General features: G+C 50.9%; 1 protein-coding gene across 5 annotated transcripts; it reads right to left on the bottom strand.

Annotated features, from left to right (window-relative positions):
- Positions 1-124: 124 nt before the first annotated feature.
- On the bottom strand, positions 125-17,039 carry P2RY2 (purinergic receptor P2Y2). Of its 5 annotated transcripts, none has more exons than XM_074372592.1 (3): positions 16,756-17,039; positions 6,797-6,890; positions 125-1,906 (listed from the first exon to the last, which is right to left on the bottom strand). In XM_074372592.1, exon 3 carries the CDS (start codon positions 1,900-1,902, stop codon positions 772-774), a length of 1,131 nt encoding a protein of 376 aa, XP_074228693.1. In that variant the 5' UTR covers positions 1,903-1,906; positions 6,797-6,890; positions 16,756-17,039; the 3' UTR covers positions 125-771. The 5 variants fall into 5 exon arrangements, with proteins under 5 accessions (XP_074228693.1, XP_010971398.1, XP_010971397.1 ...); XM_010973096.3 differs by having other exon boundaries at positions 6,797-7,071; positions 16,756-17,038; XM_010973095.3 differs by lacking the exon at positions 16,756-17,039 and adding an exon at positions 16,534-16,739 and having other exon boundaries at positions 6,797-7,071.
- Positions 17,040-24,773: the final 7,734 nt, after the last annotated feature.

Here is a 24,773-nt window from a genome sequence, read left to right as displayed (position 1 = left end):
ACTGAGGCCCCTAAGTGGGAAGGCAGGTGGCAGAAGAGAACAGGTTGGAGAAAGGACACTGGTGTGGATGGCAAGAGTTTCCCAGGCTGTATCCCCGTCCTCCAACTACACAACACGGCCTGGCTCAGCATGTGATAACAACTTTAGTAGAAGTCACAGTCTCAGATTAGCTCCCAGCCTCCAGATGGGTTTATGACATAAATTCCCAAACATTCAGCCCTTGGGCTGGGGGACTCCGCAGACCTGAGACCATGGTGGCACTCAGACCACCTTGACCCACTGTGGGAACCTCTTGCTCAGCCCTGACTCCTTACCAGGGTCCTCTGGTCAACGTGTGGCCCCACGCCTCCCAGAGAGCTGAGGCTCAGGCTTGGCTGAGTGACCTTGGTAAGTTACTTGCCTCCCTGGGCCTGTTTCTCTACTTGGCTTGATTGCCTGGGCTCCAGCCTAGGTACCTTGGCAGGCACAGCCAGGTATTTATGTGGGAGTCAGACCAGGGGCAGCACTGGCCCTGAACCCTTGCCTTTCTTAAAACCTTATTCCCCAGTTCACACATACAAATGGTGCCTGGCACTGTGGGGACTTTTGAGCTCCCTGGACCACAAAGAACAAACCGAGCCCATGCCAAATGACACAGCACTGGACTTGTGGCTCCCTTGACCTTCCGGCCTGAGTCACTGATGGTCCATATCTGGGGAGACTGTCCCCTTTGAATAAGTCTTAGTTCCTACACCCCAGTATAAATTTGTGCGGGTCTGAAGGGTTCAGGTCCTACAGCTGGATGTCCTTAGTATTTTCACCACCGGCTGGTGTGGACTCTGTCTGCCTAGAGTCCTCACTCCTGGCCAAGTCTCCTGTCCTCTTAGTGTCAGTTCTGTCGGACCTGCGCAGACCCAGCCTGCGGCGAACCTGGATGGGAGGAATGGGGTCTGTGGGTGGCTTGGCGTCCCGGGCAAAGCGCACAAGCCTCTGCCCAGCCAGGAAGTAGAGCACAGGGTCCAGGCAACTGTTGGCACTGGCTAGAGGCCGGGTGATCTTGTAAGCCATATTGATGGCGTTGAGGGTGTGGCAGCTGAGGTCCAGCGTGCGGAAGGAGTAGTAGAGGGTGCGGGTGACATGGAAAGGCAGGAAGCAGAGGACGAAGACAGCCAGCACCACGGCGATGGTGCGCACTGACTTGCGTTTGGCCCGTGGCAAGCCTCCCATGGTCCCATAGGCTGGCTTCAGCAGCCGCCGAGCCATGAGCACATAACAAACGAGGATGACAGCAAAGGGCACCACAAAGAGCAGGCTCAGCATGACGGAGCTGTAGGCCACGAAGTGGCTGAAGAGTTGGGGTGCTGAAGTGTCGTGGCAGGTAACGCGGCCGCCACGTGCACTGGTGGTGACAAAGTACAGCACTGGGGCCTGGCAGGTCAGCACCAGGACCCACACGGCAGCTGCTACCCGGCGGGCATAGCTGGCCCGGCCCCAGCGCAGCGAGTGCAGTGGACGCAAGATGCCTAGGCAGCGGTGCACGCTGATGCAGGTGAGGAAGAGGATGCTGCAGTAGAGGTTGGTGTAGAAGAGGAAGCGCACCAGCTTGCAGAGCACCGTGCTGAAGGGCCAGTGGTCTCCACGGGCGTAGTAATAGACCAGCAGGGGCAGGGAGGCCGCATACAGCGTATCCGACACAGCCAGGTGGAACATGTATGTGGTGGAGGCGTTCCAGGTCTTGAGGCGGCACAGGAAGATGTAGAGCGCCGCGGAGTTCAGACACAGCCCAAATACGCACACCAGGCCATAGGACACAGGCAGCAGCACGTACTTGAAGTTCTCATTGAAGCGGCACTTGTAGCCCAGCTCATCCCCATCCCAGGTGCCATTGATGGTGTCATTCCAGAGGCCCAGGCCTGTGGCCATCGCCCTGAAGGGAAGGGGGTGGCAGGGAGAACAGCCATCAGGGTCATGGCCGGGGCCCAGCAGGGACACCTGACACACCCACCTGAACAGGGCCATGAGGGACACCAGGTGCCCATAGACTCCCTTGGTTAAGATCTGCCCAAACTGCATTCAAGGAGTCTGCTCCATCTGACCTGCCTCTCTCCCTGGACCCAGGACATCAGAACCCTGGAACCTTAAGAATGCATGAGATCCATGAATGTCAGGATCATATAATTCTCACATTTTAGAACAGAGGTGGGCAAACTACCTGCTGAGGGCCAAATCCAGCCCACCCACCAGTCTGTTTTTGTAAATAAAGCTTTATTGGAACACAGCCATGCCCATCTGTTTATGTAGTGTTAGTAGTTATGACAAAGACCATATATTCCTCCAAGCCTAAAACACTTACCATCTGGCCTTTAGAAAGTTTGGCGACTCTTTGAGACTCTCAAGGACAGAGTTCTAGACTATGACTGTGAGCTCTAGAATCTGAGGATCTGGGGCTCTCAGAGGGGAACCATCTCAGATTCATGCAAAGGGGCTTTCAAGGCTGACTGGGTCCACCTCACACCCAGTGCTCATTGCCTGTTTCTGGCCAGTGGGCAGCCCATACCTCCCTGGAGGCATTAGGAAGTTCTTTCTTTTGGCTCATCTTTCCAATCTCTGGGAGGCTCCGGCTCTGTGCCTGGTATTTTGGTATTTGAAGGAGTATTTCCAGGGGTCTCCCTCGTCAGTCATTCATTCACCTCTCAGCAAATATTTTTTAGGCACTCCTATTTTCTGGCACTTTCTGCATCTGTGAACAGAAGTCCTGCTCCCTGGCCTATGAGGCTACCAGATGGGATAGTGACCTTCCTGAAGATTCCAGGTAAGTCTAGGGTGGAGGTGGGAGTAAGGGCGGAGGGGAACTTCTGCTGTGGGGCAAATTCAGCCTCCTCCAGGCCCGCCCAGCTTCTTCACACATCATCACTACCTTGACCTTCTCCGAACTTGTCCCTGGTGGGCATGTAACACACCCAAAGGGCCTGACTGCCCAGAGAGTGAGCACCTGGAGTCAGGACATCACCTTCCTCCTCTCCCCACCCCCTACAACATCACCACTTAAGGCTCTCTTTCAGCTGAGAGGCAGGGGGCAGATATCGCAGTCTGGAGGGCAAAGATTTGCCCAAAGGTCCCAGAAAGCAGGCTGGAAATCATAGTGGGAGTCCCAGATGGGCAGGTTTGGGACAAATACAAAGAATAACTTTCTAACAGTGTGAAGGGGCAGAGGGAGCTGACATTTTTCAAACCCCACTACTATGTGTGCTGTATCAATGTTACTTCATTCCATCCTTACAACATGCTTCTGGAAGCCAGGCTATCTACCCAGATTTCTGATAAGGAAGTTGAGATACAGATCATTCAAGTAATTTGGCCCAGGTCACGAGCTGGGGATGGGCTGCAATTCCTGTCTAGGTCCATCCCACAATAGAAGGCGCTATAGGAGGACGTGGTGAACTCCCTGCTTATTGGGGTGTGTATACAGCTCTCCAGCAAAGTCTGCAAAGGGCTCATGCCCTGGGTGCAGGGGTGTGTCTGGGAGGACAGAGAGGGCAGATGACGTGTGAGTCCTCCTTATCCTGAAAATCTAGGGCTGTACAATCCCCTTCATTTTGGAACCTGGGGTCCTGAGAGGCTGGGACTCGGATTCTGAGGGGCCTGTGACATCCACTCCCTTAGATTCTGAGCTTCCCACCCAGCCTGGCCTCCCAGAAGTAGCTCAGAGTCCATGAGATTGAGATTAGGGGGACTTCCCTAGCTCCTGCTGTCAGCAAAAATGCAACCAGGAGGCAGGGAGCCTGTACCTGTGAACTCCCTCCCATGGATACAGGTTCCTCCCCAAGAAGCCAGGTCAGATCCAGGGTGAGGATGCAGGTAAGGGGGTAACTCTGGCAGGACCAAGCTGCTGGGACCCCTCTCGCCTGGAGCCAGAGGACTCAGGACTCACCATTAAAGCATTTCCTGCATCTGGCCCCTGCTCCCTGCTCCCCAGTGTTGTCACTGTCCTTGCTGCTGGAGTCACTGCATCAGCCTCCCTGTCTCCAGCCTCAGGCCCCCCAGTCCAGAGGGGTCTTTGGAAAAGACAAATTCATTCCCCTGCTTGAAACACTCTGTGGTTCTTGTCTGCTCTCAGGAAAAAACCCAGTTCCTCAGTCTGGTACCAGAGGTTTTCATAATCCAGCCTCTGTCACCAGCCCCACTCCTTGTGACCTGCAAGTTCCCTGAATGCATCCAGCACATTTCCTCTCCCAGCCTTAGTTCATGTTGCTCCTTCAACCTGGAATCCATTCAAGACCCTCATCTCTTCACCTTTTGAAATTATAACTCTTTATCGTTCAGTGCAGCCAACTCCAGTGATTCAGAAGAACCTGGCTTCTGGAGCCAGACTACCTTTGTTCCTTCAGATGCAAAAATGAGGTGATTAATAGAACCTACTATTAATAGGGAGGAATTTGTGTAAAATGTTTGGAGTTGTGCCTGCCACACATGTAGGTACATTCTAGTGCTATGTGCTTCAAGGTTCTGCTCAGACACAGCCTTTTCCTGAAATCTTTGGGATGCTCTCTCAGGGCTTTGGTGGAGGAGTGACAGAGGTCCTCGCTGGAGGCTGTGGAGTCGGTGTGTGTGGTGGGCCAGGGGAGTAACACCAAGGCCCAAGCTGGGGCCAGGCCTGGGGACCTCCTGAGGGGAGAGATCTGAGAGCTGTTTAGGAAGGAGGCTGGAGAGACTGGCCCAGAGTGAGTCTGGGTGGAGGAGGGGCCGGGATGCCTCAGGCTCAGGGGTCGGGAAGAGGGGAGGGAGCAGGTGGGAGACAGGGGGAATTCACTGTCAGAAAAGGTAAGTGTGGGGTGCCCAGAAGGGACGTTGTGGCATGTAGGGATGGGGTAAGGCTGGGACCATCAGGTCTGGCACTTTGGGAGGCGGGCAGAGTTGTTGGCTCACAGAAGCTGCAGGAGGCCCAGGTGTGAGACTGAGGAGCTGTTTGGGGTCAGGGAGTGGCAACCTTCCCTCTGGGGACATGGGCTTGGGGTACCCAGCTCTGCAGCAGAGCCCCAAGTGACATCAGGTATTTCCTGCCTCCGGAGGCTCAGACCTCTCATGGGCTGAATCCCCTAGCCTTGTAGAACTGTGGCCCTAAAACTTACCCCACAGGGTGCTCTGCCCCACTGGGGACAGGGAGGGTGGCCCCCTTCATACTCCATGCTCAGGGCACACACACCCAGTCCCGGCTCCACACCCCGGCTCTGCTCAGGCCCTGGGGCTGAGGCCTGGAGGATCTCTTCTCAGAGTCAGGGTCAGGGCCCTCATCTTCCTTTCATAGTCAACATCTCATTGCTCTACACAAAGAGTTTCTAGCTAATTACTAACTCCTGGTAGAATCTCTGACACTGCTGAGAAGGGTGGAAACTCCCCTAAATCTCTCATGAACCAAGGGAGCTGCCCTTTCTACCTGTTTTAAGACATCCTGGCCTCCACCTTCCCAGGCCAGCTGGGGACTCTATTACCGTGGCCCCCAGCCAGACTGACCCTACCGGCCCTCTTTCTCCACAGGCTGGCCCACCAACTTGTGAGTACATCTTTCCTGACTTCCCCCTCAAACCTCTGGCTCTTGCTTATAGAGACAGCCAAGTCCCCGTCCCTTTTCCTCGGCCCTCTCCACTGCCTCTCCTGACTCTAGATGTCCTTGGGGCCTCATCCTTAACTCCCCAGAGACCAGCTCCCACCAAACTTTATCCAACTCCACTCACCAGCCCCTTGTGCCTGGTTCTGGCTGGCCCTGCCCTGAAGAGCTCCTCATCTGGAGGGAGATGTGAGCCATGCAAGTGCCCTGACAGGCTTCCCAGCCTTTGTTCTTTCAGTCTGGAAAGCCTTTCCAGACCAACCCACACTGCACTCCATCCTGCCCATCCCTCAAGGCTCTTCTCAAATGTCATCTCATCTCTGGAGCTCCCCTCCTCCAGCCTAACCTCCCAGGGCATTCCATTGTCCTTCCACCCCTCTACCCCAACACATTCCAGGTGCTCCTAGAGGACTAGGTCCATCTAATTCCCTTCCCTGTCCCTATCATCCAGCAAGAGGCCTGAGCCAAAGCAGGTGTGACGTGAGTGAGAGAATGAATGAATGAGTGAATGAAGCAAGCACAAGAGGCTATGGGAGCCCAGAGGAGGCTGAGCTTTATGATAAAGGTTCTCCTTCCCTTATTTCTCTGATGGCCTTTTGGAGAACAATGATGTTTAAAGTTTCCTCATTTGCTGACCCTAGGTGGCCAAGGATCACACCAGCCCTCCAGGGGTCCAGCTGGCCTGAGGTCTGCTCCTTCCCTAAGCAGGCCCTGGACCATCTCTCTTTCAAGAGCCCTGCCCTTCTCTGGACAGATCAGGGAAATGTCAGAGGGAGGGGAACTGGACCCGAGCATTCTGAAGCCGGGTCATCTGTCTGAGCCACATTGCTTTGTCTCACCCATCTCTGGCTCAGGTTGTGGGTCAGTTTGGATCAGGAGCTCCTGATCCTGGACCACCACCACCCTTCACTTTGTAGGGGCCAAGCCTGGGCTGGGCAGCTACTCTGCAGCATGATCATTTCATCCCTCTCCTCACTCCTTGGCAGATACTGCCATAGCGGTTAAGCTATTTGTTCAAGATCACACTGTTGAGAATTGGAAAAACTGGGCTTGGCACCCAGGACTGTCTGGCTTGGAAACTAGAATTCATCACAGCCTGGGATGAGAAGGGCATGGATCCCCTTGATCTACCCCCAGTTCAGCATATACACATGTGTCAATGTGCCTGCCCCAGCCTCCCAGCCAGTGGACCCCTTCCTCATACACTCATACCTGACCAGCCCCTGCTCTCACTGTTGGGATGCTCAGCGTTGGCTCAGGTTCCTCACTCATGAATGCACACGCCAGGACAGGGCTGCAGGGAACTCTGTGGGAAACAAGAAAAACAGGTCCCCCGGCCTGGGCCTCGCCCAGCTTCCAGCATTTCTCAGAGCAGGCAGTGCCGTGGGCTCCTAAGACAGGGAGGTGGAGACAGCACGGGCTCTGGGTCACAGGAAGTCAGTCAGGCTGAGCCCTCTACAGGCTGCCTCATTTGCTCCAAGCTTGGCCTGAAAGAGGCAGAGAGGTGACCTAGTGTACTCATCTCAGTAGGCAGGAGTGCCCTTTCCCCAACCACACCCACTAGCCGTCCACCCTCAGCTCACATGTTCCAGGGATGGTTGTTCCCAGCCTAGATCTCCCGGCACCCTCTTTTACAGGAGGGTCGTTCTGCCAGGGAAGTTTCCCCCGACACCCTGCAGAGCTGAGCTGAGCCTCCTGTGCCCTCTCCCTTGGTCCTGGTCTGTGCTTCAGCCCCACGGCAGGAAAGAGTCCTTGTCGAATATACACTCAGCAGTATTTTTGGCCAGCACAGTTTTGCTCAGGCTGGGTCTCCATCTGGAGTACCCCTGTTCCCTGATCCCACCTCTAATCATTCCTCCATAGGTGTTGTAAACACACATGGACACACATAGGCGTGGACACACCCAGACACACAGAGATATATGTAGTCACACTCAGATACACAATACAGACACTCTCTCGTACACACAGTCTTAGACAGTCAGGGTCTGGAAGTGCCTTTAGAAATCACCTGTGCCAAACTCCTATTTGACAGAGGAGGAAACTGAGGCCACAATAAGCCAGGGACAGAACCAAGACCAGAACCCAGGTCTTCTGGATTCTGGCCTTGGTTTCCATCTTGCCTGGGGGCCCCCCACACATAGCAGGCACAGGGCTTCAGTTGGGAATGGTGACCTGGTGGAGGAACTGCTCTTTGTGGGCGGGTCCTAGCATCTACCTGAACCTCAGACAAATCTCAGAGGAAAAAATATCCCCTTCCTTTATCTACAGGTTTCATTTCCCTACAGTAGGGGAGTGGGGTCTGAGAAAGCTGAGGCCAGCCCCCAAGCTGAAAGTACAATGCAAGCATTGGGGAATGTGGGGAGAGGAGATGGATGGCTGCAGGAATAGGGTGGCGGAGGGGCATCGGGAAAGACTGGACCACCATTTCCCAATGCACCTTGTCCCAGGAGTCTCAGGCCGACGTGGACCAGTGGGCTAGTAGCTATTTGCCAGTCTGCTCTAGAGTCTAGTGACAAGGTTCTACCCAGGGTCACACCCAATCTTCTCCTCCTTAGGAGTTGCTTTCACTCAAAAGCCTAAGGTGGAACAAGACACTCTCAAAGCCACACGCCCATTTCTGAAAAGAGCCTCAACCACCCATCTTTCCAGGCTTCAAAGCTCCAATATATCCTTGACAATCCCTTTCCCACTCATGTGAAATCATCACTCACCAAGCGCAGTTATTGTAACCAATGCAGACGCGCCCCCCCCCCCCCCCCCCGCGCCGGTGCCTCAGCCTGCATTTCTCCTCCAGACCATTGCACAGCCTACTTACTGGTCTCCTTGCCTCCACTCCTATCCCTCCTGGCCCTGGCTGATCTGGTCCCCACTACCCCTCCACACTGCCCTCCCTCTTTGCCTCCACCTTCATCTTTCTGTCTCCAGCACAGCAAAAGCAGTCCCATGGTCATATCTTTGCTCAAGGACACCCTCCCTATCTTCTAACAGCTATATCACAAGAGTTGAGGGCTTTCTCTGTGCCAAGTTCCATGTTAGGTGTCTCCATCGACCTCTTCTCATTTAATCCTGAGAAGCTCAGAGAGGCTAAGTGACCTCTCCAGGGTCACAAGGCTAGCAAATGGCAGAGCAGCCTTGATCTGTCTGACTTTAGGAGCTGTGCCCCTGACTGTAAACAGATAGGGGAGGGAGTCCCTGGAGAAAGAGAATCAGGCATGGCTTTCTTGACATAAGAGAAGTCATTTTAGGCCTAGCATGTAAGCCTGACCACAATGCTTGCCCTTGAACAGGTCTCAGCAATTAATGATCTTAAGGGCAAGACAAGTAGCAATAGCAAATAATAAATCAGTTGAAAAGACTCCCAGTTCTATTTCGATGGTAAAGATTAGCCTGAAGCGCTCAACCACCAGATCAACTGGAACCTAAGGAATGATGATGTTGACATTTTCTGATCCTGGAAACTTCAATCAACTAAAGCTTGGACTTTGTCAACATTTACCCCAATTCTATGCTGAATTCTCTGCTCAAACACCTTCATGAATATGTATGTACCCTTAGCTGAAAACTTCCCCAAGTTTGCTGTTCAGGGAGAAACGGCTTTGGGAAAAATTTCCGGTGTTCTCCTTAACCACTGCAAGTAATAAATCCTTCCTTCTCCCACTCTTTGGCTTGGTTGTATTTTTGGCTCCACACCCACCAAGAGGCGAACACTGTTTTTGGGTAACATGACTACTACTTCATACCCTACAAAGCCCATATCATCCCCTCCAAGAAGCTCCCTGACCAGCCCTCTTTGAGCCCCACAGCTCTGCCTGTCTGATTAGTTCCCTGCCAGAGGGGAATGCCCTACTGGCAGGGCCCAAGATGTGCTCTTCCTGGTGCTTCCTCATTGTGAAACAGCCATGATGGTTATTGTCCCCATCTCACAGTTAAAAAAGAAAAGAAAGAAAGAAGGAAAGAAAGAAAGAGAGAGAGAGAGAGAGAGAGAGAGAGAGAGAGAGAGAGAGAGAAAGAAAGAGAGAAAGAAAGAAAGAAAGAAAGAAAGAAAGAGAAAGAAAGAAAGAAAGAAAGAAAGAAAGAAAGAAAGAAAGAAAGAAAGAAAGAAAGAATAGAAAAAAGAAAAAAGAAAAGAAAAGAAAAGAAAGAAAGAAAAAAAAAAAAAACTCCAAGGCCAGAAAGGGTAGTCCAAGATCTCACCCAAGGTCACCAGTAAGCCAAGGTCAGAGCCAAGCCTAGCATACAGACTACCCATCCCCTTGACGGGGCTCTACCTCTAACCCACACAGGGTCTTTCTCCTGTGGCCCCAGGTTAGTGAGCCCAAAGCCAGGAGGAGTGGCTGAGGCAGTTCCAAGGCTGGATGCAGAATTTCCAGGGTGGTTGGACAACATTCCAGGTTCTCCATTAGGGTGGCTCCAGAGTGTACTGCCTGCTTGCCACCCACCTAGCGGGCCCTGTCCAGCCTGGCAGGGGAAAGTGACCTGTCACCATTCTGGGAACTCCTGCTGCCTGACTCTGCTGGGGGTGGGGTGCTGTGAAAGGAAACAGAGGCCCTGGACCCAGAACACCACGGAGGGGCAGAGGAGGGCACTGGGCGGGTGGGAGATCCCAGTTCTGCCATTCCAGCTCAGTGACCCGAACAAGCCTCAGCTCCACAACGTGACTCTCAATTTTCTTGCAATCTAAGAACAGTACCAGCCTCATAGGTTGTCAAGATAGCTAAAAGAGATGATTTAGACTCATTTTGTGTAATAATTAAAAGAGATGATTTCGATAGGTGGAGAAAGCAGGGAGGATGGGGGTATCTCAGCAAGATAAGAGGGGCAGGAAACCCACAGCTATTATGGGCAGAGTAACAAGGCTGACCACAGCCAGACTGACTACATGTCCAGGTTCCCACACCGAAGGCCATCCTCAGAATGGAGGGCAGCCTAGAGATCCCCAGCAGGACTTAGACCCCACCCTATGCCTTCACTCACTCACCCTTTACAGAGGCTCCCATATCTATGCCTGGCCCTGTGCAGGGCACCTGGGGACTCTGAGATGGGTCAGAACCTTCTGTGACCTCAAGGAGCTCACTATCAAGATTGGGGGTGGAGGGGAAGAGTATTGGGGAAGACCCAGAAATAGGCAATGATAACTTAGGGTGATCAGGGCTGAAGGAAGAAAGAGGGCCCCTAATGGGAATAGGGGTGGTCAAGGAAGGCGTCCTGGATGAGGGGACATCTGCATTTTGGAAGATGGGTGGGAATCAGGCCAGTGAAGAGAGAAGAGGAGCAGAGTGAGCAAAAACTGGGGCAGGAGATCATGTAGTATGTTTGGGGAATAGTCAGTCATCCCTATGGCTTGAGCGGAATAGAGAGGGTTGGGTTGGAGGACAGGAAGAATCTTGAAAGTTACCTTCTGCCCCTCTTCCAAATGTCCGCCATAGGACTGAAGGCCAGTAGGCCCCCAGGCATGACTGGTGTGTTTTCTGTACTATAAACACTAGGGCTGGTCTAGGGAAATAGCTGAGGGGTAATAACCTCAGATGTTATCAGCAGGTGCTGTTGCAGTGCAAAGCTTCTGCAGCATCCTCTGGAGGCCCTGGGTCTCTGTAGCCCCTTCTGGAGCCTATCTCCTCTTGGAAGCCCCCAGGACCTCAGCCTCAGGGGCCACCCGCTGGTGTTGAGCTCAGAGCATCTGAGTATGTGGGTCTCAGGTCAGCCAGGCTGGTCCTCCCCAGTTACAGATCAGGAAACCAAGACTCCTTAAGAAGAATGACCTTATCAAGGTCTGGTGTTCTAATTATTTTCAGTGTGGGGTTAAGCACCCCAGCCCCACTTTGGGGTAGGACTCCAGACCATCTGACCCACCTCTGACACAGCCCAGCCCAGCACAGAGCGACAGAGACACGTTGCTAAACTGAGCCAGTTCAGGAACACAATGCCCTGGACCTCACCCTGACCCATCACACTCAACTGCCTCCAGTCAGACTCAAGAGGCAAGGACCCTGGGTTCAGTTTCCAACTTGGAACCATCCAAGCTGTGCAATCTTGGTCAAGTCAGTTCCCCTCTCTGAGCCTCGGGTTCTTCACTGGTCAAACAGGGCAAATCACTGCTACATAAGACAGCTCATGAGGAATGAGTAAGACAATAGGGCAAGTGGGTACTCCATGGGGCTAGCAAATCATGCACTGTCCTGTAGCGGGGGGCTGCATCTGTTGTTCTTGGCAGAGAAACCCTGAAACACTTCTCAGCAGGGGGCCTTCCCGAGTGACCTACAGGAGGAGCAGGGGTTATGGTCAGAGCAGTCAGGGAAGGCTCCTGAAAGAGGCCTGTGATCAGGTCTGCAGAGAAGCAGGGAGGGTCCAGTTTGGGAGGAAGAGGGGGACCCTAAAATAGAAAAAGGGACACAAATGTAGAACAGGATACAAATGAGTCTGTGATTCTGAGACTGTCCCACTACAGTACTTCCAGGCTTTGGAGTTCATTGGCTCTTACAGTCCAATTCTGAGTCTCTGGTTCTAGAAGTGAATGCTGAATGTTTCTTTAATTCTGTTACTCACTCCTGATAGACTTTGGTTTTGAGATTCTTAGAACGACAGGAGTCTGGACTCTCAGAGTAACACAATCATAAATCACCTTCCCAGAAGCCACAATGTCTCAGCAAACACTTGCCAATGTCCCCATGTGCTGGACCCCAGAGAGACCCTGCAAACTCAGACTCAGATCAGACTTGGTCAGGCCCTTGAGGAGCTCCAGTCTGGATGAGGAGAAAGATACAGACATGGGCCAAGTCCACTTAAATTTTTATGCCATGACCAAGGGAAGCCCAGGGGGCATGGAACCCACAGTAACCCCTAGCTGGCCTGAGGAGGTGGTCAGAGAGAGCTTTCCAGGGGTCATTTGAGCTGGGACTTGACGGATGATTAGGAGTTTGTCAGGTGGACACAAAGGGAGGAGAGCACTGAAGGCAGAAGGAGAAGCATGTGCAAAGGCTCAGTGGGGTGACAGTGTGGGCTATCAAGGGAAGGCCTGGTATATATGAAGCTGGAGTGGAAGGTTAGGTGGCACAGAATGTGTGGGAGCCTCAACCCTGAGGACAATGTGGAACAATGATAGAGCTTAAGCAGGGAAGGACATGGTCAGAGTTGACCTTTGCAGAGATGGTGCCACATAGATGGTGGATAGGAAAGGGGAGTCAGAAGGCAGGGAGGTCGAGGAGACTACACAGACCATGGTCTGGTGGGAAGATCCAGTCCCTTGGCCCTGGATTCCCTGTGAGATGAGAAGTATCCTTGCCAGCCCACAGCCAAGCCATAGCAAGCCTCCTCCTCCCGCAAGCTGGGTCTGAGGAAGCTGGGGCTGAGGAAGCTGGGCGCTCACCAGGAAGCCACAGCAACACCAATATCCTCCTCTGAGGCAGGGGGAGAGGACTGGGCTCCAAGAAGTCTGAAGGAGGCCCTCCTCCCATGCTCCAGGGCCCAGGTAGTATCATTATCACTGCAATGACAGTGACAGGGTACCAGGGTACAGGGCCAAGGAGGAAGCAGCTGCCCAGAAGAGCCTAGGATGCCCACCTTCCCAGCAGGGACTCCAGCTACTCACCGGACCAGACACATCTCAGGCCCAGGAGACGGGGTGACAGAGGAGTGGAAGAACTCCTCTGCTCAAGAGCCAACTGCAGCTCTCCATGGAGTAAGGCCTCCCCCTTCCATCATATGCTCACTTTCACCTGGTCACTCATTTCCCAAACACTCCCTGGCACCCTCTGCCTACCCTGTGTTGGGTGGCGTGGACAGGGAGCGAAAGCGGGCCTGGCCTGGCCTAGTCCTGCAGCTGACCTCCAGGAGGAGTGCAAAGGTCAGGGAAGGCCCCCATAGCCAGCCTCCCCACATCAGGGCTGGACAGCTGGGAGAGGCCTGAAGACACAAAGGAGCCTATAGACCAAAGGTGTGGACCAAGGTGTGGACCAAAGGTGTGGACCAAAAGGTGCACCAGACACACCCACGGAAGGACATTTGGAGAGAGGAAAGATTCACTCTACTCCCTCTCACTCAGATCAGCAGAGGTTTCTCTGGCCCTGTGGCAGCTGGAGTAGGCAATATCTTATCAGCAGCTGGGTAACCAGACCTCAAGCAAGAACTAAAGACATGTTTTCAGGGCAAGATTCAAACTTCCTTCAGCCTGAAAGCTAGAGGACCAGGCCTTACCCAGACGGGGCTTCTGTCTGGAACGGGGAGGGATAAGCTAGGGCAGGTAGGCAGGAACCCCAGGTTTCACCTCTGCTTTGTGACCTGGGGCAAGATGCTCTCTGAGCCTTTATTTCTTTATCTGCAAAACGAGGACAATAATTCCTCCCTCATAGGGTTGACGGAAGATAAAATAAGGGACATTTATAAAATGTTACTAGTAAGCTATCTCTGCAGAGAGGGAGCAGGGGGAGAAAGGAAGTCAATAGCTAAAGTTCCAGTAACCAGCACGATTGATCCTGTGCTACTGTACTTGTGCTCTAGTATCACCCTGAAAATGCATTTAGGTCTATGAGTATCATATGTCTCCCCTGTGTATGCACTTTACAGCTTACAAAGCCCTTGCCTGGACACTGTCTCAAGAGTCCTCATAGCAATCTTTCATTCAAATACATAAGGATCATCACGCCCAATTTACAGATGGCACAGTTGACACCGAAAGGGGCACAGTGGCTTCTCACAGCCAGGAAAGAAGCCAAATCAAAGCACTCACGGGGTTACTTATGGGGCCTTGGTGAAGTTCTCACACTCTCTGAGCTGATCCTTGGAGGATCAAGACTTCTCAGAGCCCTGTGCACCCTGGGCAGGAGAATGACAAGAATGGAGGGGCCATAGCCTCACTCTACAGTCTCAGCTTGGCAGCCATTTGGGAGTGTCACCCACTGTGATCCTCCAACCCCGCTGGCCAGACCCCAGGACAGCCCAAGGCAGGAGGAAGTAGAGAGTAACAAGCCTTTTGTGCCAGGGCCTTCCCCACACATACTCTCAGTTCAGGACTTCGCTTGTTCTGGCCTTCTTTTAGAGGCTGGCAGGGCAGGAACTGCCCCAAGGCCACCCAGCAAGTTGGGGACAGAGCTGGGGTGAGATCAATCTCAAGCTCTAACTGTCCTCAAATTCTTCAGCAAGAGTATCTGAGAACTCAGAGAAGTATCTGGCCAAGGGGGCAAGGGCTCAGAGTTTAAATAATGCCTGGATGTTTCTGGTGTCTATATCACAAATGTCCTGACCTCCCTATACTTAACACTACTCAATTCATTCTCCACAGTGTAGCTGGAGAGATCTTTCTGAAATGCTGCTCTGACCATGAATCTGCCCTGTTCACAAACCTTCCATGGCTCCCTTTTGCCTATAAGCCGAAATCCAAGTTTTTAGCTTGCACACTCTGAGTCCCGTAGTGCCCCAGGACACACTGTTCTAACAATCTGTGCCACCCATTCTGATGACCGGATTCTGGTTTTCCCTTCTTTGTAATGACACGGAGCTGCACTATAAACAGGCTTTCATGGGGGAAGCTGGGGACAGCAGGCAGGAGTTAAAGGCTGCTGCTGCTCTCTCAGCTCAGCTTGGCCCTATGTAGGGTCCTGGCAACACCAAAATGAGTAAGACCCAGTTCCTGCCCTCCAGTGGTCTCCAGACCTTGGGAAGGAGAAGAGAGACAGAGACCATAACAGTCTAAGGTGGGACCAGGGCTGTCAGTGTTAGGACTGCAAGAGCTCAGAAGAGGCTCCAACCCAGCTGGGGAATCAAGGAAGGCTTCCCAGAGGAGGGGACATCTGAGCTGGGCCTCAATGCTAGGTAGTTCTCCAACTGAGGAAGATGAGAGTAGGAGGGCATTTCAGGCAGTGAGCATAGACTATGCAATGGTCCAGAGGCAAGAAAATGACTAGTGTGCACAGCAGATTACATGCATTTACTAGAGGGTGAAGAGTTAGGCAGGAGAGGTGTCTGGAGAGGGTGGCAAGGACCAGTTCTCAGAGGCCTTGAGTCCCAGGCTAAGGGATCCAGGCTTGGACCTGTGTAAGTCCCGTGAAAGTTTAGCTCAAGGAGGAGAATGGTTGGGATTTGGATTTCAGGAAGTTTCCTCCAGGCACTGACCCTCCTACCCTCAAGCAGTAAGCCTGCCCAGGAGGACACTGGTGCTAAACATGACCCACACACCAGCTCCTCAACAGCTCTCAAGTTCCACATCATTATTATTCCCCTTTTACATATGAGGTCACTGAGACTCAGAAAAGGGATGTGCCTTGCCCAGGGTCACACTGTGCATGGCAGGATGGAGTATGGATCTCTGGGTCTCCAGAGAGCTTTTGAGGGCCCTGTCTGCTCAAAGACTCTCCTTCCCAAACACTCCTACACATAGATAGCTGAGACTTTATCTGGGCTCCACCCTGGCCCTCAAAAGCTCCTCATTATTCTAGCCTAGACACAAAACAAAACCGGCACTTCACGCTGTGGGCCCAGGGAAGCTGAGGATGCATGCTGAAAGGAAGAGCCCCCACAGACCCCTGAACAGTCAGTCCTGGTCTGCAGTAGGGCCTGGCCCTTGGGTCTGGGCTCCTGGGGGGACCCTAAGCCTGCTACAGCCTTAGTTGGGGAGAGGAGGGAATACAATGCCTTTCTCCCGACTGACCCTTCCTACAGCAGCCTGCCAGATTAAAAGTCCCCTGACAGAGGCTTAACTGTCCTTCCAGGCCACTGCCCCAGCCCTCCCAATCTTGCCGAAGCCTAGGAGAAGCTGCCACCCAGAGTGCCCCTGGAGGTAGGGGGCTCAGCGGGACTCCAGGTTTGGCCTGTCTCTGGCCGTGGTTCCATGCCGCGAGGGCACCCACACCAGAGCACTCAAACAAGTTCCACAGGTTCAGCCACTCAACCCCGCAGGGGCGCACGCACTCAGCCAGTGACACCCAAACTTTCCCAATACGCGAACACACACTCACCAGGGTATCAGTCCACATTCCGCAAGATCGATGCTCCAGTGAAAACTGAGCTCCACCATGGACCCGATGGAACGCTCACACAGGCCCAGAACCGTGCCCCCTCGGCCAGCCTCATGCGCGGCTCTGCCTGCCTGGCGCCGGCTGAATCGCCACCCGCCGCGTTCCCGGGCACGCCCGCCGCCCTTTCTCCGCCTCTGGCCCCTGTAAACTGCCCGCCCTCACCTCGCGGGGCGTTCGTCCGTTCGCCCCGTGGTGCCCGGGCCGCTGCTCCCGGGTGTCCGCGCCCGAGTCCAGCCGCCGCAAGGATCCACGTGCCTGAGAGCCCTGCCCACTCCGCGCAGCTCTCCACCCCTCCGGGTCAGGCCGGGGGCGGGGCAGACTCTGGACAGACCCAGGCATCCTTACCACCACCTCCCGCCCCGACAGACACCCAGCCACCCGCTGGAGGACGCCGCCCAGCGATAGGGCCGCGGGATCAGCATGTCCGCTTCAGGTGCTGCCTTGGGAGGGGCCGGCGGTGACGGTCCTACCGCCTGGGGACCAAGGCCATCGCCCCATCTCCCCCACCCCCGCCTTCCTTACACGGGAGGATGAGAGGTTTTCAAAAGACGCTAAAGCTTTGCAAAGTTTGTCTGGCGCCTGTGTGGCCCCTGCTACAGCCCACCTAGAGACCTTCCTGCGAACCTGCGCCCACTCCTCCCAGAGAGCTTGCGCAAAGCCCTAGCCTCCCATTGCCCTAGGGAGGAAATCCAGGCATTCAGGGTCCTGCCTCTCCAGTTCCGGAGAGGAGGGTGGAGGGAGCCTCCTCTGTGCTTTCTTTGCTTAATCTCATCCAGATTAAGAAATTTCCTGAACAATCCACTTTTTGGTCTGTCATTTCAAGCTGCTTCCCTTGAGTCGCCTTCTCAGACTACTCCAGCCACAAACATCACTCCCTTCTCTACCCTCAACCCCACTCTGATGGCTCCTGTGGCTAGGGACCCTAAGTCTTTCCCTTTCCTAGACTGTGAGCTCCAGATCAGGGACCAGGTCTATCTGCCTTCTTCCTGCTGTCGTCCCAGAAGTCCCAGGATTTGCCCAATACTTGTTGAATGTGGGAATGGGAGATGAACGAATGCCCCTGTCTGTCATTCTTGTCTAGGTGTCAGGAGTGCAGGTTCTGGCTCAGCTTAATCATTGACTCTGGAAAACCCTGACCCAGTTCCAGTCCCTCTCAGGGCCTACTTTTCTGTGAAATAGAGACAATCACACTCACCCTCCTGCCACCAGTATCCTTCCATGTGGGGCTTTGGACAGTCAGTGTCTGAGCGAGTGCACAGGTGACCTGTTTCTGTGGCCAAGGAGCTTGCCCAGAACCCTGGGACCTTGGGTCCTGCTGGGCTCCACATCAGCTGACTGGAGCCTGGCTGCAGGCTTGCAGCAGGGTGGACACACAGCCCTGTGTGGCTGAGCCACCCCTGCAGTGCCCCAGGAACCTTCACCCAGGAGACACAAAGGCTCCTTGTCCAGCCTCCTCCACTTACTCTCCAAGTTGATCCATGCAGCTTCTGGGGAGCTGGGGATCCCTATGGCCCTTACTTATGGAGCCCAGGCCTTGGAGTCTCTGCAGGGAAGTCCTCCTGAACATTGGAGGCCCCAGCCAACCCCCTTCTCTCCTCTCCCTTCATATCTTGACTGTAACTGCTGTTTAGGCCCAGAGAAAAAGTTCCTTTGATACCAAGATGAGGACCTAGGGCTCTACCTCAGTCTCCAGCCAGAGGGTGGGCAGCCCAGAGTCTTGTTCCTGCTCCAGTCCAACCCCCTTACTTTACAGAGGAAGAAATTGCATCCCTAAGACACACAGTGTCTGAACTACCACAACAGGTGACTTAGGCCTGAGGCACAGAAGAAAGGGACTTGCCCTTAAAGTTCATGTTGAGTTCATGTTCTATTCTTGCCTCACCTCCTGTGATGCTTCTCTGAGTCTGTTTCCCTTCTGCAAAATGGCAGTAATGATCCCTTTCTCACTGGCCGTCTAAGGTTCTTTTTTCAAGGTTTTGCCTACCATCCCAAGCAGCTAAGGTTCAAAAGGTTAGTACTCCCCTCTGATGAGGGGCTAGGTCTCCTGACATCTCCCCCTGGCACTCTCATCACTAAGCTTAAAGATCACCAAGTCCAGCAGGCTCCCCAGCAGAGTCTCCTCTAATCAGGGCAGCCCTAGGAGCCTCCATCTCACTTCAACCTGAGCTCCTTTGCTTTTATATTTGTATTTACTTACATTTCCTGGTATGATTTTGATGAACCATTGATCCAGCCAGGAACTGAGGCCCAGGGAGTCCCACAGCAAGCCCCACACAAGGCCCCATCTGGGTGGGTGGAAGATCATGGAGCCAAGGCAGGCTAGTGGTGGAGATGCAGGCACATAAGGGTCCCTGTGAGGAGGGGGCACTGTGAGAGGAGGCAAGGAGCAGGGTTCCATTAGCACCAGCAGGTCAGGATGGGGAGGGCAAGACCAGGAGCGCTTCTCCCCAGGCATTAGGATTCTTCCTGCCTCTCTGACCCTGAGGAGGCATTTGGCTCTCTCAAGCCTTCTCATCTTCCCTTTCTGACTTCCCTCATCTCCCCTGAGAAAATCCACTCTGAGAATCTATGCTGGGGGTGGAGCCCCTGCCCTGGCTCAGGCCTCCTAGTCAGCTGAGACCGGACACCTCCAAGCCCCCCTTCACAGGTTAGGGTGGTATTTCCATGGCCCCTCCCAGCCATCGCCTGCCTCACACCCTTGAGATAATGCCTGGCTCTGCAGCCTGCCACTCCAGGCTCTCCCAACTACCCTCCTCACCTCCTGCCTCTGATCCAGCCAGGCTGCTGTGCTGGGGCCTCACTCGCCTGCTGCCTGGCTCTTGCTGCTCCTCTGCCTGCAATGCCTCTGGATGTTTCTTTGCCCTTGGCCCTTTCTCCTGACTCCCCATCATGGCTCCTCTAAGGCCCAGCCCAGGCACCCCATCAGGTACCCTGCTTTGTCACATCACTTACCACCATCTTATCACTGTCAGTGTCTATCTCCCTCTCTAATGGGGATCTATTTGAGGGCAGAGTAGTGTCCATCCTGTTCACAGTTAAATACCCAGCACCCAGCACTGTCCCTGTCACCTGGATAGCCTCCATAAATATTTGTTGTATGAGTGAATGAGTGAGAACTCTATTTACAGATCATTTTCTGCTAGTGTGTGCTAGTCTGTGTTCAAGTATCTCATTTAAATCTTCACCAGAATCCTATGAGATAGGTGTGATCATTATCACTTTACATATAGGGAAAATGAGGTTCAGAAAGGGGAAGTGAATGTCCAAATCACACAGTGAGTCTGTGGTAGGTCCCCTGGTCCTGGAACTGCAATAGGCTGGGAAGGAGGGCCCCGCTGAGTTTTCAAAGTGATGACTGAGCCTCAGCGTTGGGACCCACACTGAGGCTCCGGTTACATGGGGCTGGGCTGGCTCCAGCAGCCTTGTCTTGCTCTCTGAACTGCTGTGTTGGCCTGGCCCATCCCTGCCTGCCTCACTGACCGGGAACTGTGCTCCTCAGATTTCCCTGGCAGGGGCCAGGCCTCTGATGCCAAATGCAGCCTGAAAACTCTGGTTTTTGGCATGTTAGGATGCAGGCACCCAGGAGAGGCAGCCCAAGAGGCAGGAAGCCTGGTCCAGGCCTAGGCAAGCCTCTCCCTACCTCCCTGACAGCAGGACAATTTGGGGGACCCAGGGCAAAATGAAAATGCAGATCTCTTGTTCAAAAACTACTAAGAGTCTCACAAGGACCTACTGTATAGCACAGGGAACTATATTCAATTTCTTGTAATAACATATAATGGAAAATAATCAGAAAAGAAAATATATACATATATACATGTATAATTGAATCACTTTGCTGTACACCTAAAACTAACACTGTAAATCAACCACACTTCAATTAAAAATGTTTTTAAAATGATCTTTAATCTTAATCATATCAGCAAAGTATCTTTTGCCATGTAAGGTGACATAGCTACACGTTCTGGGGATTAAAATGTGGACATCGTTGTGGGTCATTATGCTGCCTATTATAAAATATCTACTAAAAATATATTGGCCACTGCATCTGCTGATATCTGCCCCCATTGTAATCATGGCTATTGGTGTGCATACCATTTCATATTATCTTATGATCATTTTACTGTGGTATTGAGAGGAAGAAGAGGTAAATAGATGAGTTTAGTTTGACATCTCAAATCAGAAGCCTTTCCCCAGGAGTTTTTCTGTCCACTGTTATTTAAAAACCACAGTGATATAGGCCTTTATGCATAAGGATAATAAAATAAAACTTGTTTTAAAAAAAACTAATTAGAGTCTCAAGATGGGCTAGCAGAACATTGAATCAAGTAGAGGCCCTTCGAAGCATAGGTCACACGTCTATGAAGACAGACCTATCCTCAGGCCTTGGTTTTCTCATCTGCCAAATGGGAGAATGACAGCCACCTGGCCAGGCAGTGGTGAGAATGAGGTGAGTGGTGGAAGCAGGAGTTTCAGTGAACAGCATGAGGTTGGGTAGGGGTCCCTGTGGACATCATTTGTTGTTTGTCTCTCAGCACTGGGTAGCAGACCAGTTCTTGTCAGGGGTTTGATTCCTCACAAAGATCCTTTTCATGGACCAAAAACCAAACCTCAGAGAAGCAAAATGACTTGGTTAGGGTCACACAGAGATGCAATGGGGGAAGGAAGCCAAGATCAGAGCCCTGATCAGTCTCTCTGCGAAACTGGTGCTTTTTGTAACACAGGCAGACAGAGAAGGATGGCGGCGGCGGGTTGGGGGGGGGGCTGCTCAGGACAAAGAGGGCCACTGTGCAGACACAAAGACCTGACTACAGAGGCCCCTGCGGGGGCTGGGCCAGATGGATGAATAGAACAGCCCCATAGTGACTGGGGGAGGTACCAGGAGCTGCCTCCCAGCCCCTCTCTGGTCTTGATGGGGGAGAGGAGGTGGCATGGAAGAGGAGGCCAGGAAATGGATTGAGGAGGAGAAACAGACTCAGGGCCTGGCCCCTTACCCCAACCCCAGGCCTCCAGAGCCAGAGTTCAAGCTGCCTATCCTACTTTCCCCAGCTTCTTCTGGGCAGCCTGCCAGCTTACAGAATGCCCCCTCATACCAGCTACCACCTCAATTTCCCCCACTTCATTGAGAGTGGGGCTCAATCAGGCAGTTGACCATCTGACAATCCCAACCTCACAATCCTGCTCAGCAACTCTCCATCCCCCACAGGAGGAGGAAGCATAAGTCTCTCAGGATGTCCTTCAAGGCCCTGTGTGACCTGCTCCGTTGACCCTTCCACACTCCCCTGTCCCCACTCCCTATTAGCCTTCCACACTCTAGTCCTACAGGATGTCCCACAGTTCTCCAAGCCACTCAGTCCTTTGACACACACATCCCTACGTTTGTTCATGCTTTTCTTTTGTCCTGGAGAACAGGCTAAAATCCCTTCTCCTTCACAAACCAGCTCAAAGTCCCCTCCCCCAGGCAGCTCTTCACCCTCACAGTGGGATTTAACCAACACTCTGTCCCCAGTGTAGGACTCACCCATTCTCTTGCAGGGCTTATGCCACTCTGCTGTATTCTGGATCCACAAAGCCTGCTGGAGGAGGGGGCAATTGAGCTGGGCTTTAAAGGACAGGTGGACTTGACTTGTGGATGACAGCGGTAAGCAACGAACAAGAGCTCACAGAACAAGCTCTCTCGCAAACGTTTTATTTAAATCAATCTATTTAGTTCAGATTGCAAGGGATCCATTCAGAAGGGCTGGAGCTGAGTGTTGGGGGCCGTGTCAAGGGGTAGATCGACCGCAAGGGCCAAGTCATGACGGGTTTCATAAGACACATTATGGAATTTTTTTGTTTGCTTCTTTAAAATACACCTGAATTTATTTCTCACTTCTATAGTTTACTAAGTAATCCTGCTTTTTTGTTTATTATTTTCTTCCCTTTAATTACGTTGGGATAGCTTTTCTGTTCTTTTTCTACAAGCTCTCTAAAGTGGATGCCTATTTTGTTTATTGTCATTCTTTTTAAATAACATAAGCATTTAAGGCTATGATTTCCCTCTAAATTTAGCTTTGGTTGCATATTGTACATTTTGATATGTAAAGTTTCTTTACCATTATTTTATAAATGGCTGGCAATTGAATTTTTAATTTCTCTTTGACCCAATAAAAAGTCTTCTTAGGGGAATATTTAGGCTTAGGTGTTGTTTCTTTTAATTGTTTAAACCTGTGTTAGAATGCCTAGTTTTATTTCAGGTATATAGGGGACGTTGGTTTAATTAAAGTTTGTAGTTTGTATATATTTTATTTTTTAGAATTTACTTTTTATGTGTTCTATGGATTTTTTAAAAGGCAACGTGTGCACTTATAGGAGCCATCTTTTGATGTTTTATTAGTCTAGTTGTATTCTATATGTACATGCACACATGTATTTTAAAATAATGTATATCCATATATTTATTTTTAGCTTATATAACCTATCAGACAGATAAAGTCTCTCTGAATACTTTATTTATATTAACCTCTCCTTCTATTTGTACTTAATCAATGTCGATGTTCTATGATTCACTATGTCTTCCTCACTATGGATTGTATATTTTTTAATAATTAAAAGTATACTTTTATCCCATTTAATGCTTTTAGCCACAATTTTTGTTCTTTTTTTTTTTTTGAGTAAAGATAGATTTATTCAGAGAGATACATTGAAAGGCAAGAGAAAGGCCACGAGGTGTGGGGGTTGGATGCTCAGATTAAAAGTAGGTACACACTCCATAGACAGAGTGCGGGCTGTCTCTGAACGGAGAGAGGGAGAATTTTTGTTATTATATCACTATTACCATCCCCTACTTTGCACTTAGCTAACATAGCTTTGTCTATGGTATTTTTAACGTAAATTTTCTTTGTCTTTTTTTACTTAAAAATTTGAATGAGTAATATATTTACATGTTTCAACAATTGAAAATATAGGAAATACAGGGGAAAAGATATACAGAGAAAAGTCTCCCTCCATTCCCCACCATTCATCTACCCAGTTCCCACTCCTCCCTTCACTCCTAAGCTGGAAGGTGGTTTTATAGTTTCTTGTGTATCCTTGAGTTTCTCTGTGCAAACACAAATATTTCTACTTATTTTCCTTTTTTTTAAAAAACACAAACATAGCATTATAATACACACGACCTTACATTTTATCACTTACTTGTATCTTGGGGATTTTTCGAAATTAGTACAAGTTTCCTCATTCTTTCTAGGGTACCAGAAATGTATTTAACCAGTCTTCTGTTGGTGGACATTTGGATTGTTTCCAATTTTTGCTAGTGCAAACAATGTTGCAATGAATATGTACATACTTTTTGTTCATGTAGGAAAATTTCACAGAAATATTATTACTAGATCAAAAGGATTGTGCATTTGCAAATTCGATAACCACTACCAAATTGCACGTCGCTGGGGTTGTAGTAATTTACCCTACCATCAACACTGAATGAGAGAACTTATTTCCCTATAGCCTTGCCAATACTGTGATAGCAAACTTTTGGAATTTTGCCCATCTGATAGGTGAAAAATCATTTCTCAGTGTAGTTTGAATTTGCATTTCTCTTATTTTGAGCACATCTTTCATAACAAAGGAGCCATTTAAGATCTATCTGCATTTCTTTTTCTATTACATCCTTTAGCCATTTTTCTATTAGGTTCAAGGTCTTATTCATTCCTATTAGCTCTTTAGATTTTAGGAAGATTATCTATCCCTCTGTTGTCTGAGTTAAAAATGATTTTTCCCAATTTATCATTTGTCTTTTGAATTTACTTTGACTTTTCTTTTTTAATTGTAGAAGTTTTTATTTTTCTGTGGTTGAATCTATCAATCTTTTCTCTTATGGCTTCTGGATTTTGAGCCATAATTACAAAGTCCTTTCCTACTCCAAGATCTCTTGCCTATGTTTTCTTTTGATACTCATCTCATTTTTTACATGAATATCTTTAATATCCTTGTACATTCTGTGTATTTTAAGGATTTAATTTTGTTTTTAAACTTGAGACTTAAAAAAAAAAACAACCCGAGACTGTGAGAATCTTTGCCTTCAATAGCATAGCATAATTTATTTACATTCATTCCATAACTGGTATAGCCTCATTTTACATCTTTATTTTTGTGCTTCCTTATTGCTTTGTTTTTCTGTTTCTTGCTACACTTTCTATGTT

The sequence above is a fragment of the Camelus bactrianus genome, chromosome 10 (assembly GCF_048773025.1).
Source record: "Camelus bactrianus isolate YW-2024 breed Bactrian camel chromosome 10, ASM4877302v1, whole genome shotgun sequence".
NCBI lineage: Eukaryota > Metazoa > Chordata > Mammalia > Artiodactyla > Camelidae > Camelus > Camelus bactrianus.
Note: the sequence above shows the minus strand (reverse complement) of the source record. Positions and strands in the feature narration are given on the sequence as shown.

Excerpts from the sequence above, each read along its gene's own strand:
- P2RY2 (XM_045508800.2), bottom strand. The coding sequence starts at position 16,592 with ATGGTGGAGCTCAGTTTTCACTGGAGCATCGATCTTGCGGAATGTGGA. Across the intron at positions 1,907-16,533 it reads GAATGTGGACTGATACCCTG|GGCGATGGCCACAGGCCTGG; the intron begins GTGAGTGTGTGT and ends CCTTCCCTTCAG.